The sequence below is a fragment of the Thermobia domestica genome, chromosome 13 (genome assembly GCF_964235325.1).
Source record: "Thermobia domestica chromosome 13, izTheDome1.hap1.1, whole genome shotgun sequence".
Classification (NCBI taxonomy): domain Eukaryota; kingdom Metazoa; phylum Arthropoda; class Insecta; order Zygentoma; family Lepismatidae; genus Thermobia; species Thermobia domestica.
The window spans coordinates 129,921,052-129,936,444 of record NC_137466.1 but is presented as its reverse complement, the minus strand read 5'-3'; the positions used below and the strand labels follow the sequence as shown (position 1 = coordinate 129,936,444).

The window sequence follows — 15,393 nt, the reverse complement described above, 5'->3', positions numbered from 1 at the left end:
CCCCATGGTACGGTTGTCACTTTCATCAACACCAATTTGGACTCAGTGTATGGTGTGATATTGTCCATGATCATCAGATCAGCCCATACCTGCTACTTTGAAGACTGGAGCATTTGGCCTTCCCGCAGGATATACTACTCGAATTCTTGGAAAATGTTCCCCAAACAATTCGGTGCAACACGTAATTAGTACATGCATGATGGGACTCCGCGCACTTCAGTGTGAGTCTTCATCGGTGGTTGAACAATTTCCTACGACATTGGATCGGGCGTGACGGTTCAGTGCATTGGCCTGCCCGGTCTCCAAACCTTAATCCACTGGATTTTTATCTGTAACGGCATATGAAAAGTGTGGTGCTGCGTGGTGTGTGGTCCCATAGTTTTTGAGCTTTGAACCTCTAAAGTTCATTTTGTCATGATTTCGGCAGCCTATAACTCCAAAAAGAAGCATTTGTGCAGCCAGGTTGGTCTATACCTTTTCTTATCTTAGTGTCAGGAATCACCTCCCAAACGTTGTCGGTGTTGTATTGCAACACTCTGTATAGTTGGATGTATTTGAGCAATGGAAATGTAAGTGTAACAAACAACTGTTAATATAAACGGCGTAGTGTGGTCTCTGTGGTGGACAAACACTGTGCTCGTAGGTTCTTTCGGGGTTCTCCCGTTTCCTCTCACTTTCTTCATTCCACCATTTCATTCATTTCTAATCATCAGCGTTTCCTTAACCTAACCGGCTTAACCGCGGGACGTACAACTAAAGATTTTATTTTTTCCATCTTTCGGGTGATTTTCTTTTCGTTGTGGACATTTCTGAGATCCTGTATACAATTCAGATTTCCAATGTATACTTTATCAAATATACACAAGTACAGAGAAAAAGGAGAGACAAGCAAAAAATTAATAATAATAAATTGTAATCCCATTAACCTCATATATGCAAATAAGACAATTAGTAAAAGTTAGAGTTAGGTATTAGTATTGACTATTTGGAGTGTGTATGAACATCGACTCATTTAAAGTAAAATTACAGATATTAAGCATATTTACTTACCAAGTTAGTATGAATAAAATTCACCGAATTGAGTTCTAAGGAAATTATAAGGTTAAACTATAGGTTAGGTTAGGTTAGGATTTTAGATTTCTAGGCTTTCAACATCTAAGGCCATTTAGCCCTTCACGTTTGAGGGATGACGTCCCTCGGCGAGCACACAATCCGGGGAAAGGGAAGGAAGGAAGCGGCCTGGGACCTGTAAGTTAGGTACCACCCCGCCATTTGCCTGGTGTAAATGAGGAAAACCTCATTCAGGGTGGCTGGCCTGAAGAAGCGTTTTACACTTTTTCGACCGAGTGCCCTCACCGGGAATCGAAGCCGGGACCGCTCGCACCGAAGGCGAGAGCGTTAGCGACTGCGCTATGCGGCGGGACAGGACGTTTGGGCGCCACCATTTGGGCGCGGACGTTTCGGCGCTGCCGTTTGGGCGCGAAGCCGTTTAGGCGCCAGACGTTTGGGCGCGAGGTACATAGTAAAAATCACAATTTACGAAATATAAAGCAAGCTAGGCACTGAAAACTAAGCGCGAATCAAGATATATACATTTCCTACACTTCTATCTTTATCTCACCTCATTTATCTATTTTCTATCTCTATCTTATTTATTCATCTAAATTAAGTAGTTTAATGCGTTTGTAGCATTTGTTGCCTAATCTCGTCATGGATTGATTTTTCGCTTGTTCACGATTCTTGTACTTCTGATCTAATGTTGATCTAATTTTTGTATTTTTTAAAAAAGTTAATAATTACATACTTATGAATATTAAAATTTGTTTTCTTTCGTATTACGTTTGCCAAAATCTTCTCTTCCGTAAGTCCAATAAAGAACTACCAATAAAAGATTTCCGCGCACTCGAGTTGAGAGAAGTGGCCCCGCGTAGCGTAGTCGCTAACGCTCTCGCCTTCAGTGCGAGCGGTCCCAGGTTCGACTCCCGGTAGGGGCACTCGGTCGAAAAAGTGTAAAAGCATTTTCAGGCCAGCCACCCTGAATGAGGTTTTCCTCATTCACACCAGGCAAATGCCGGGGTGATACCTAACTTATAGGTTCAGACCTCTTCCTTCCTTCCCCAATCCTTTCTTCCTTCACTTTCCCCGGATAGTGTGCCCCCTCAAACGTGACGGGCTAAATGGCCTTAGATGCCGAGAGCCCAGAAATCTAATAATCATAAATCCTAATCGAGTTGAGGGAAAGATGTTAATACAGGGTGTCTAAGACATTGAGTTTAGGAACTGTAGTATGCCGTATTTCTGGTATCATTTTTTTAAATTAACATTCCGATATAAAAATCAAAACTTAACTTAACAAACTTAACATAACTACAGTAGAAGTCCTGCTTTAAGTTTTTTTAATGGAATAGGCTCACTATGTACGTAATGCAGTCAATCATATCTAGTCTGGTCTACTTACCTTTGGCTTGAAAAGTTATCAAATAAAAAGCACACTTAACTTTGGTTGAAACTTAAATTTACAAAATTTAATTGTTAAAACAAAATCCAGTATAATTCAAGGACTTCCACTACAGTAGACACCTTGTGATATCTTGATTCGAACTTAGTACTCAGCGCCTAACATAATGACTTTTTAATTTAACTCGCGCCCAAACGTCTGGCGCCCAAATGGCTTCGCGCCCAAACGTCCAGTGTCCAAACGGCGGGGCCCAAACATCCGCGCCCAAACGGCGGCGCCCAAACGTCACGTACCCCTACGCGGGGCCACAAGGTTAAACTGTATGTTAGAAGTAGATCTGTATGTACAATTTTTGATAGATAAATGGAAATTTACAATAAATATTATATTTGTGTCTGAAAAGCGCACAGAGTTTATTTATTTATTATTATTTTCTCAAAATTAAAATTTTTAACTTTAGTAAAATTATGTAGAAATGCAAGGTAATTTCAGTACCGTTTGTTAAATTTCGTTGTAATATTTTTCCACATATATTATTATATTATTGGTCGTGATCTTGATTTATTTGCCACAACTGAAATCTAAGAGAGTATGTGTTTGCTTTCTAGGGAGAATTTAATTTTAGTGCTGCATATGGAGTACCAAATGAATCTGCAGTATCTAGAGAAAAGTGTGGAAGAAAGTTACTAGAAAAATTTTCAAGCGAAGGTGAGATTTTTTGCTTTAATATTGTACTATGTAACTTGGAATTAAAATATGGCAAAATACCAGGAGTGCCGTATACAACGTAGCTAAAGAGTTTCCTGCATACTTAAGTGTGTTGGTAAACTTCTTTTTTATTATGGTTAGATTTCAGATAAATTTAGTTTGCTTGTGATAGCTGTCAGATCTATCTTATAGCTTTTTTCAGACAAGTTCTAGAATTTATACTGTAAAATGTAATATGTTGAACTCATCAACTAATTGGCCTTTGTCCTGTGAAAGTAGTTCCTTCCGCTATCTATATACCAGCTACCAATGTTATTTATCTCGAAATCAAAAAGAAAAATTCCTTTCGGGATGCTTCTCAGCCCATTTCCTGGAATCGTATGTTTTTGGATTGCTGGAATATTTTGAGTCTCTTTTTGCGGCATTTTCACACAAGGAAACAGGAAGAAATCGCATAGCAACAAATCAGTCGAACATGGGGAATCTGTAGTAATAGGGGTGATTCAGTCTCTCATTGTAAATGCGGTTCATCCTCTGTCATTGTGGTAGAAATTCACCGAGTAGTACACTTCTTGTGTCGATAGAATATCTTACGATTTATCACGTTACTTTCTTCAAGGGTGGTGAACCATGACTTTGTTACTCGGCACTTAGCCGCTTGTTTAAGTCAAATACGTAGTACCAACTTGCGTCTTTGGCAATAATATTAAGCCCGAATGTGGAATCATCTCTTGCCTTTTCCAACAGTTCATATGGTAATTGTTCTTCTGGCTTCTTTCAAGGGATATTTTTTGAATTAAGCGTCCGTGTTCTTAATTGAATGTGTAAAACTTGATCTTCACTATTAAAGGCCAGTCCACCTGATATGGAATAGTAACAGGACTCTTGAAGTAAGTTCTCACGTGTTCCATATTTTCAATCCTATATGGTGCTGTAAGCAGGGTAATGTTGACTGAAGCCCTACCGTACCGAAACGTCTTCTGCCAGGGTTGTTGTGAAAAACTGTTTTCTTAAAGGGAAAGGAAAGAAAGAAAAAATCGAGCCCAATAAGTTTTATTGGATAAAATTTAATTTTATTAAATTTTGTACATACATTTAACACCGTATTCCTACATAAAATACCATTTAAGCATTCATGTTCCATTATACATGTTAAACTATGGAATTCCCTTGTCGCACAGTGGAGTCCGTGGAGCTCCATCCGCTTTTTGTAGGACACGCTTTTCTCCATTTACAATCGCTTATATTTCGATTTCTAGAAAGAAAGAAATAGGCGATTAGAGTAACAAAGGGATGGGTAGTTCTATACAAGTAACAGTGTCAAATGTACACCACATGAAGGAGTTTGTTTGATTTGTTTGGCGTGATGCTTTCTCAATATTGAAATTGGAAATGGTAATAGATTTGTATCATTTCCGGTTTTAGTAGAGAGATTAGAGTCAAGATGAATTTTTTTCTTGGGACGCTTAATTGATACCGTTTCTCACTGTCTATTATCGTTTCCAGTCTATAGCGATCGACGTAAAAACTGTTACGCAGTTGATCATAGTTACATATGAAGGAGACCAGCAACCACTCAGTCAATAAAGTGTGAATATTCGTGCCCTTCTCGTTCTCCTTTCTGTAAGAAGCTGTTGTCTATTTATATTTATTACCAATAGCTGTCTGTCGTTCTAAAGCAGGCTACTATTCTAGACCTTATGTGACTCTATGTAGGTTTCTCATGACTATTTGGCCTACCCAATGATTACTTCAGGTTCAAATCTGATAAAACCTGGTGGGTCGAAATTCACTAGCATTTGTGTACGACCGTCACTATTTACAAGAATAAACATATTTCATAAAATAATTATTATTATATATTTTCTACTTCTTAATTCACGGTTAATAACCGAGTTTAGGATATTTGAATAGTATTTGTTGTAACCTTTCAGAAGCTCCAAAATTCTTCACACTTATTGCACTCGACTACATAATAACTATTTGCTTGACTACACATTAGCTTCACGTCGAAGATTAAGCCCACTAAACATATCTTAATGTAATGAAACCGTATTCTATTTTTATTTGTGTACATGTTTACCAAGCAACTAAAGTCTTCCTCTTTTTACAAGTAACAAGTTTATTACCAAATCTATAGCATTTTCTACCCACAAGTATTTTTAAATAAGTCATTAATTTCTCTGGTCTTACGTAGCGTTTCGGGAAGCGCACATCATGCCGGAAGTAGATCTGAAAAAATGTGTAGAATTATCTCGAATTTATTAGTATTTTTAAAGAAAACATCTTAAATAGCTGACACCGGTAACTCTTATCAGTAATTATAAGTTACCAATAAAAGTGCTTACCCACTTCGCGTTAAGACACAGGCTGTGAGTAAATAAACATCTTGAATTTCAGAAATAATAACATGCTTCATGATGATTATTTTGTCATCCTGACCAGCAGAGCTGAAAGCTGCAAAACTGTTCAATGAACATGCGCATTGCACTGATGGATACCTTAAAATGAGTCTAATACAATTGTATTTCTTTATTACCTAAGATGCTAGAGGTTCCAGGGGAAACCACTTCTTACCAGTTAATACATCCAAATGCAACGAAATTGGTGAAATGCGCTTCGAGCTTTTTGCATCATCGCAGAAAAGTAATTCTTTTCAGCTTTCACATGGTGATTCCATAGGTCTTGGAGACACCTTTGCAAATAATTCAGCACGAACTGACTAAATTCAACTTCTTAGCAGTTCCTGTTTTCCGTTATGAGGTGTGGTGTCGGGTAGCTTACTGGACGATCAAATCTTGCGAAATGTGGACATATTTACTGTTGGAGAAGGATCCTTTTCAGTATTCTTAAGATTGCTTGTTTGTTTATAGAAAAAGAATGCGGGGCCACATTCTGAAAAAAATAAATCAAGATTGGTTGGCAAAACGACGCATTTAGAAACATCAATGCACCGATCTGTTACTTACTTGAATGGCTAGGTTTGCTCTTGGGTCTTATGGAAAGCTTGTTTAAGTATTCGTGTGCCGAGTAGGTCACATTCTACAAGTTAAGATAGCCAGATGTTTTGATTCCATGTCCGATCGAACCCTCCCCGATGGTCTAGTGGGTAGCGCGGGCGTTTATGGTATATGGGGTTCTGGGTTCGATTCTTGATGAGATAGCGTTGAAATTTGAACTTACAGTGATTTATTTATTTACAAACATAATTCCAGATACAGCTGAACGCAAGTTTACACTGGAATATGGGACGTAAATGGGATCTGAATAATGTGAGTCCTGTCACCAGAGCATGGCGCATCTTCAGGTTGCGGATCGAGGACAAGGTCTGTAGATATAGAGGTTAGCTGCGAGAATATTGAATAAGCAGTAGCTGACAGACGACAAGGGGTTGTCCTCCAGCTTGGGATTGGAGCTAATAACCTCATCCTGTAAAAAGGGTACTTGTTCAAAAACATTCGCAGAAGCCTCCGACCAGGACTGATAACTTGGCACGACCTCTACCAAGTAAAATGGATTTGAGATTTGGAACATGAAATATAAGAAGTTTTTATAGGGTAGGCGCACTAAAATCTGTAACAAATTAGTTCAAGAAATATAGGACAGACCTAGTAGGAGTTCAGGAAGTTAGATGGGAAGGAAAAGGAACAGTACAGACCGAAATTTTTACGTTTTCTATGGAGAAGGAAATAAAAATCACGAGCTAGGAACAGGGTCTTTCATTCACAGACGGATAATATGAGCAATTAAACGTGTGAAATTAGTTAATAATAGATTTTATTTTATTACTTTTAAGATCAGTGGTGCGATGTTATTATTCTAAATATTCATATCCAATTCCAGTAATACTACATGAAAATTCTATTAGGGATTTCAATGCGAAGCTAGCACGAGAGGATGTTTTCAAATCAATTATAGAAAACGAAACTCTGCATAAGGGAAGTAATGATAGTGGTGAACTTTGTAAAATCCAAAAACCTTATCGTGAAGAGTTCAAGATTCCCACATCGCGACGTTATACTTGGATCCCTCCAGGTGGATAAACATAATCAAATCAAGCACGTTTTAGTAGATAGAAGGCAGTCTAGCGTAATTGATATTCTGTCGTTTACAGGACCTGACTAGGAATAACGATTATAAAAGAGAAATTATCATTGTAAACAGGAAATAATCAGCATCTGAAAACGGAGAGGTTTAATTTTAAAGAAATAAGAGGAGGTTCAGGCGAGAGGGAAATACCAGATTGAAATGTAGAACAGATTCTCCTTTTAGAAGATTCGGAATGCTCTAACGTTAAGGTTACTTGTAATAAAATTATCAACAACATTAATATTTCAGCAGGAGAAAAAATGAAGCACGCGGAAATACATAGAAACAAACCATGGTTCGACTAGGAATGCATTAAATAGAAAAGACAGGAAAAACTGCGTTAGCTACAAAATCTGAATGATAGAACTGCACAAAATTTTGTTGACATTAGGTGGGAAACTTCCAAAATTTGGTGCAAAGAAACGTTATTTTGTGAAAGCTAAAATTATTGAACTTGAAGATAATAGCAAAAGCAACAGTATTCAGGACATATATAGAGACATCAACGAATTTAAGAAAAGATATCAACTTTGCACGTATGTATTAAGGGAAGCAAATAGAATAGTTCTCATAGACACGGATAGTATTTTGGATGGACACGAATTTCTTCGACAGTTTGCTGTACGCGGAGAAAAAAAAGTTCGTAAGGAAAGTGAAATGCGTACAGCAGAGCTACATGTTCCAGAGTCAACTCGAATAAAAATAGAAATTGCTATAAAGAAATTAAAGGAACATAAATCTCCGGGTGTAGATGAAGTTCCTGTTGAGTTAATTTTAGCTAAAGGAGAAAATTGAGGAATGGGATACACAAATTCATTCTCCCCATCTGAAACATGGAAGAATTGCCACAAGAGCGGAAAGAATCTATCATTGTTCCAATTCAGAAGAAAGGCAGCAAAACTAATTGTAATAATTATCGAGATATCTCTCCCTTGTCAACCTCCTGTGAAATTCTCTCAAACATTCTGTTAGCAATAGTGAGCCCATACGAAGGTGAAATTATTGAAGAATATCAATGCAGACTTAGACGAAATCAATCTACAATCGACCAGATATTTACCATTCTACAAATACTTGAAAAGAAATGTAAATACAATACCCTGATACATATTGATTTCAGAAAGATCTGCATTTCAGTAAGAAGGGAAACATTGTACAACATTCTTGCCGAAAAACTGATTAAATTAATTAAGATATGTGTAGATGGCTCGCAAAGTAAAATTCCTGTGGGAAAACACTTGTACACGAGCTTTCACGTCGAGAATGGCCTGAAACAAAACAAAACAAAAAAGCGTTGTCGCCATTATTATTCAGTTTTGTTTTGGGATACGCTATTAAGAAAACTCTTAACTAATGCTTAAATTTGAATTTCACTCATCAGTTTATGGTTTATGCTGATGTAAATGTGATAGGGAAACGACATGAGGGCAATAGAATAAATACGGAGGTTTTATTAAACACCTGGAGACATATGGGTTAGAAGTAAGTACAGAGAAAACTAAATACATGAAAATTCATCGTGACCATGATACCCAGATTATGGATACGTTAAAAATACCAAATAGTACTTTTGACAAAATAGGTATTTTCAGATATCTAGGATCAACATTAATTAAACCATTGACACATACACTTTCAAAAATTAAAATGCGCTCAGGCGGGTTTTTTAAAGTAATTTGTCAGAAAAATGACACACTGCACGTTATATTTTATAATCATTTACTGGAAAAGTTATGAATATTCCTATAATTTTTGCGTGAACATAAATGGCAAAGACTACTATCAAATATGTTCCTGCATATGACTAAGTCATATGCAACAGACGCACTAACATTTGAGTTAGTAGAGGAAATAGGACGAAGAGAGGTGTAACGGAAAACTTCCGTAACTCGGTCTTTTGTTTACTTAAAACATACGGAACTTTTCCTTAAATCTGCGTCAATGGGTTAACAGACCGAATCCATATCCACGAAGAAATTAAATGCCGATTGAAAGCAGGCAATTCATGTTATTATTCAGTCCAAGCCCTTTTGTCTTCGCGAATTCTATCAAAGAATTTGAAACTTAAAATACATAAAATGATAATTATGCCTCTTATGCTGTATGGTTGTGAAACATGGTCGCTTATTTTGAGGAAAACGCAGATTGAAAGTATTTGAGAATATTAAAATACTGAGGCAGATATTAAAACTGAAGAGAGACGAAAATGGGGAACGACGCAACTCATAACGAGAAGTTGTGTAATTTATACCATTTATCCAACATTGTTAGGATCATTAAGTCTAGGGGGCTCAGGTGGGCGGGTCATGTACCCAGAATGAAGAAAAACAATAGGAACGCTTTCAAAATTTTAACTGAAAATCCAATCGGAAAAAGGCCAATAAGAAGACTTAAATGTATATGGGAAGACAATATTAAGATAGATCTCGCGGAAATAGGAATACGAAGTAGAAACTGGATACAGCTGGCTAAGGACAGAAGTCAATGAAGAGCTTTTGTGAATGCAGCATTAAACCTCCGGGTTCCATAGACCATAGAGTGAGTGAGTGAGTGAGTTTTTAGTTTATGGTGATCGGTATTCTGCCTTAAACTGTAGGTATACGTTTCATATAGCCTTGGTGCTAATAAGGCCACTAAATCTAACTGTCTGTTCGGTTTAAGAGTTTGCAGAAACTAACCTCGAGGAAATTTAGTTTTGAGGTGAATGAATTGCTTTTATATCCAATGGCTGTCATTATATAAATGACTATATCCGAATATCTGGATTCTACTTACTTAAAGATTGTATCGGACGAATTTGTATAGTTTCTTAATGTGCATAAAACGATCACAATAATCAAACACTGAAGAAAGAAAATATTCAATATTCGTGTTTACTGATTTGTTCCAAAGATTCTGATGAAAGAATATAAAAGAGTGGATATACAGTGGATGTTCTAACAATAATCTGGCTACCTATCTATCTTTAATGCTCTGCATTCTGACCCATATATAGATCAAATATGAGTGTTCTGTGACCAAATTGAGATCTTAATTATTTTTTACGTTCATGATTAAACTTTGTTTTAAATTGTATCTTGAAAAATAAGCATGATCGTTTAGAATATATATTTGAAAAGTAGTTCTTTTCCTTCATGTAATACTGAATTTATTTTAACTCAATAATCGGAAATACTTTCTGCGTTAACTGAAATTCTGTTTGCTCGAGTCAAATTAGCATTTATTTAAATGAAATGCTCTTCAATTAGTGAAGAATTTTAACAAGTGCAAAGAATATTATGTCCGATACGTACTTTCAAGCTTTCACAACTTTCAGGGCGCTTTTCACTCCAGCACATGATGAAAGTGCTGAGGGATTATCCAAGTGGGATTTGTATGACAGGCAGTTTTGTTTCAACTTCATCCCAGGTATTGCTATATAGAAATTAATAGTTTCAACTGAAAAAGTTAATTTTAGAATTTTAGAACTGTTTGTACGAAATCACTTTTAATTTTGGACTTCCACTTGATATATAGTCTCTCTCCATTCCCAAGATGCTTTCTGTGCGGAAATATAGATTGAAGTCAACAATATTTTTGTATTGAATGTGAATACCTAACTTGGCTCGTAATACTTCAGCTTCAAATAAAATGTAGTATAAAGAGAAATTACAATCATTTAACGTAAATTCACAGCTGACATAGATTTTCTATATTTATATACATATATTCGATGAATCTAATATAGCAATAAACATTTATGGATACGCGTAGATCGCTATATAATTCAACTAAGAAAAATGTTGGATTTATGCTGTGCATTTTTTCTTAAACCGCCATCTCCACCAAAGTTGTGTCTTACGTGGATCAACAGCTTACCGTGGTATTTGAACTACATGTACTCCCACAGAGCGCTGAGTGACTTACTAGCTTTCAAAACTGATGCATAGCAAACAAGAACGGTGCTATCGGAACCATCATTTATTATTTTTTTCCAAGAAGAAACAAATTTTGCTCTGGTATTTATATTCGGCTCTTGTTCATACATTGTAAGAAAATGTGCTAGTCATTTTAAGCCAAGTCTCGGAAATATATTAAGAACAAAAACAATTTCCGAAGTGGAGTCCATCACTGAGCTATCATTTCCAAAGTCTGTTGACATGATGTAAGTCTATTTCAATTGAACAAGTGAGCATATGACCTTTATTACATGCCTGATTGGACACATTTCTCGAAGCGAAATAGTCCAACACGTGAAGGACTTTGTATAGATCCAGTTTCACCAAAGGGCTTCTGTGACATATCTGATAAAGAACTGAATATTTCACATTCTCTTATTAAAGCTAAGTTCTGGCAACCGGTCTTTGGTATTAAATGGAATCCATTGGAGTGTATGCTAACACAAATGAATGTCAGAGTAAGCTGTTGCTTCCTTTGCTAATGAAATACCTGGTTTCTTATTTATTCAAGATACACAGACACACAAATAAGGCATCGGAAACATAAAGATCACAAAGTGGTAAATTCTATGTGAATGGACAATATTGTCCGTAGATGTGAATGACAACACCACGATTAGTGGTCAAAATGTGCAGCAGATCTCCTTATATCCAAAGTGAAGTCATGCCTGGATCTTCATTACCGTGTATGTCATTAGTGTCGAGAAAAATACCACTTAGGTGCGAAGCTGGAAAATGAACAGTTTCATAACGAGCAACACCAAGATACCAAAGAACGGCAGCCACATGCCAGCAACATCCGAGAACACGAGCTCCACTGGGGCATTTGCAGTACCACCCAAGAATAGCGTCGGCTCTTGATTTTTGTGGATCATATTCAATGAAAAATGTGTACTGCAAATTCTGTACATATTGAGATTAAATTTTTAACCTCAGGATGTGTGGAGTGGTATGCAAATGGAACAGTGAAAACCTACCATCAGATTTCATGTGCTCTGCTGCATATGCGTAAGTATTTTGGATTTGATAAATCCCAAGCGTGATTTTGAATAAGTCTTCTGTCAATCGAGGGAAGTCAGTAATTGACGATCCGTCACAAGGTTTCCAAATCTTTGCTGAGCGTTTGTCAATATCACCAGATGTCTGTAGTTTCTTTTGTAATTCGTTTGTTAAACGAGAACATGATAAGATTTCAATACTTTCGTCAGACTTTTCTGTTGCTTCGTTGGTCAATGGAGGCGCAAACTGATTCTCTAAGGCACCTGCAATGGGTAAATACTCGCGTAAGTAGGGAAGAGCCGCAATTGGAACCCTATCCCTAAACATCTTGTACTTCATTTTGAGATGGCCATTTTTCGCTTCTACACACCACCTGCCCTTTGAGACAATACGAGATTGGTTTGCAGCCAGGCAGTCATACTGCTTCTTTCCCTTTTCTAAAAGACATGACATTTTTGAAATGATCCCCGCCTCCTCCAACACCGTCATGGAATCTCGGAATCCCCTATCAACCAAAACGCAGTTCCTTGGTTGTAAGAGCTGGTTTAAACCATTTGCTGTGTCGGCGAACATAGAGTATGTAATACTAGCATCATTATTTACACCAACAATGTCGACGATGTACCCGCTGGGTGTAACGAACATCCTGGGTTTCACTAACGTCGTCATTTTTGCACACTATAGAGACACCTTTGCAGAGTTTAGTTCGTCGATTTTTCGGTGTAAATGTTTGTTCCGTCAAAGACTAAAACCAGCTTGTCATCCCCTACCCCATAAAGTTTGCGGGCCCAAGCTGGAACCTTGCTCAAAAGAAACAAACGAGATAAATGCTTTGAACCCAACACGGACGGTACAAACTGCCTCATCAAAGCCTGTCTGACTGATTTCAATGCATTTGACACACTTCCGTGGCATGAATATCCAAATATTGCTCCCAGAAAGTCATTACAAAGATCATGCCTGTTTCATTAACAACATGCCCAATTTGGTTTCAACTAGGGATGGCCAAAATTTTCCGGAATCCGGATTCCGGAAATTTTGTTTTCCGGAATCGGAAAATTTACTTTCCGGAATTCGGAAAAATTCCGGAATTCGGAAAAATTCCGGATTTCGGAAAAATTCCGGAATTCGGAAAAAATCCGGAATTCGGAAAAAATCCGGAATTCGGAAAAAATCCGGAATTCGGAAAAAATCCGGAATTCGGAAAAAATCCGGAATTCAGAAAAATTCCGGATTTCGGAAAAAATCCGGAATTCGGAAAAAATCCGGAATCCAGAAAAATTCCGGAATTCGGAAAAATTCCGGATTTCGGAAAAAATCCGGAATTCGGAAAAAATCCGGATTTCGGAAAAAAATCCGGAATTTAGAAAAAATCGGAATTTTTCCGAAATCCGGAATTTTTCCGATTTTACTTTCCGGATTCCGGAAAGTAAAAATTCTGGAATTGGCCATCCCTAGCTAGTAGCTGTTAAAAGAGAAACACAATAATGAATATATATACTGTATTAGTTTCTTGTAGTTGGATATGTCTTTATCACTTACGTAGACAATTGCTACTGCAGTTATTTACTGTTTTATAAAGAAGGTCTTATTTTCACACACAAAAAAGTCGCCGGTATGTCTCAAACATTATCGCGTTCCCACCTGCAGCTGCTCCAAAGCACTGCAAACTACTTTTTAACCAGGCGAAAGGCAGTGGAGGAAAAGAAATCTCAACAAATATTCTAATAACATTCGCTTATTGTCAACATACCTACAGTGAGCGCAGAAAGTGTTCGTACACCGTGCATACTTTATATTGAAAACAGCTAGCATGAGAACGGGAGGTGGAAAATATATATATAACCAGAATTAAGACTACACATTCATACATTTTATTTCTATATACAAGAGAAAGGCCAAACAAACACAATCACTGTTTTGTTCAGAAGAAAAGAGAGAATTCCTTTTTTGTAAACGCAAAATGTCACCGTACACTTATGCTTGAATTAGTGCTTATAAAGTATATTACCTTATTTGATATTTTGTGGGATTACCCTGTGCGTTAATGATTGTAGTCTTCGTGGCATTGATTTCACCTGTAGTAGTTCGTAGTTCTGTAGCTTCGGGACTGATTATGTCCCATTCTTCTTGAATAGCTTTTCTTAGGCCTTCTTTAGTAGAGACAGGGCCGGCGCGAGAGAGGGTCGAGCCGTGCCACCGCCCAGAGCGGCAAGTCTAATGGGCGGCAAAATTTGAAAAAGAAAAGAATACTATCAAAATATAATGCTTCGTAATAGGCTCACATGGAAAAATAAGATTGTGTTAACCTGAGAATGTAATTGAACTTTACTCACATTCAAGAAAATACTCTCTCAGGAAATTCAGAGCATTCCTCCTCGTTTTCAATTATCAAACTACTAGCCACAGGTATCTCGTTCAATATTTCCCTTGCAGCAGTGTAGATAGGATTTTGAGCTAGAGTGCATAAGATTATCACGGTGTCTTTTTATATTTTTTTCTATTCAATAATGTTCTAACGCTCCGCTCCAAGTATGCAAAAGGTACACTCCCACTTGAGACAGGCCGTTCTAGCCTGTAGCATCCAGGGGCGGATCCAGGACGGACTTCTGGGGGGGGCGGTGGGTTGTAATACTGCTACTTAGAGCTACTTTTAAGAGCGTCAAAAAATAAACTATATATTTTATTTATATATAAAATAAAAAAGTTTCCTCTTCTGGGGGGGGCGATCGCCCGATCGCCCCCCTGGATCCGCCCCTGGTAGCATCTAGAGACATTTAGGTTCTAATAGCGAGTTTTTGACCAGTTTACAAATTGTTCATTCCGAATATAGTAAATCGTACAGCGTATTATTTCTTGAGAAATGTCTCATTTTTTGTATAGCTAAAAAAAAGTTTGACTTTTTTTTCTGCGTCAGTTCAACGTTAGGCCATACTAAAGGAACATATTAGTAGTCTCACTTTAAAATCATAATCCACCACAAGGTGGGAGAGCCGAATTGATGCTCTGACTCAGTTATCAAATATAGGAAGTTTATGATGCCTTACTTCAAATAAGTAATGACAATAGAACCGATAGAATGGTCGTCCACGATGCTCTGTGTATAGCAAACCAGCTGAGTTACTTTTCTTTCCTTTACTCACTCGTTGTCTGATATGACTTTAAAGCATTGATTCTCATGTGTTGGATGCAGTAGGATTT

At 37.3% G+C, this 15,393-nt stretch overlaps 1 protein-coding gene across 5 annotated transcripts in view; it reads left to right on the top strand.

The window, feature by feature from the left end:
• The window catches only part of LOC145668504 (secernin-3), a 98,170-nt gene that overhangs the window by 62,178 nt on the left and 20,599 nt on the right, over nucleotides 1–15,393 (top strand). For 4 of the 5 annotated variants that reach the window (XM_081736466.1, XM_081736467.1, XM_081736468.1 and 1 more), the window contains exon 6: nucleotides 3,067–3,166. In XM_081736466.1, coding sequence (XP_081592592.1) covers nucleotides 3,067–3,166 — 100 coding nt within the window. Of the gene's footprint in view, nucleotides 1–3,066; nucleotides 3,167–10,571; nucleotides 10,664–15,393 lie in introns of all 5 variants that reach the window. The other variant, XM_081736465.1, reaches the window with a different exon arrangement.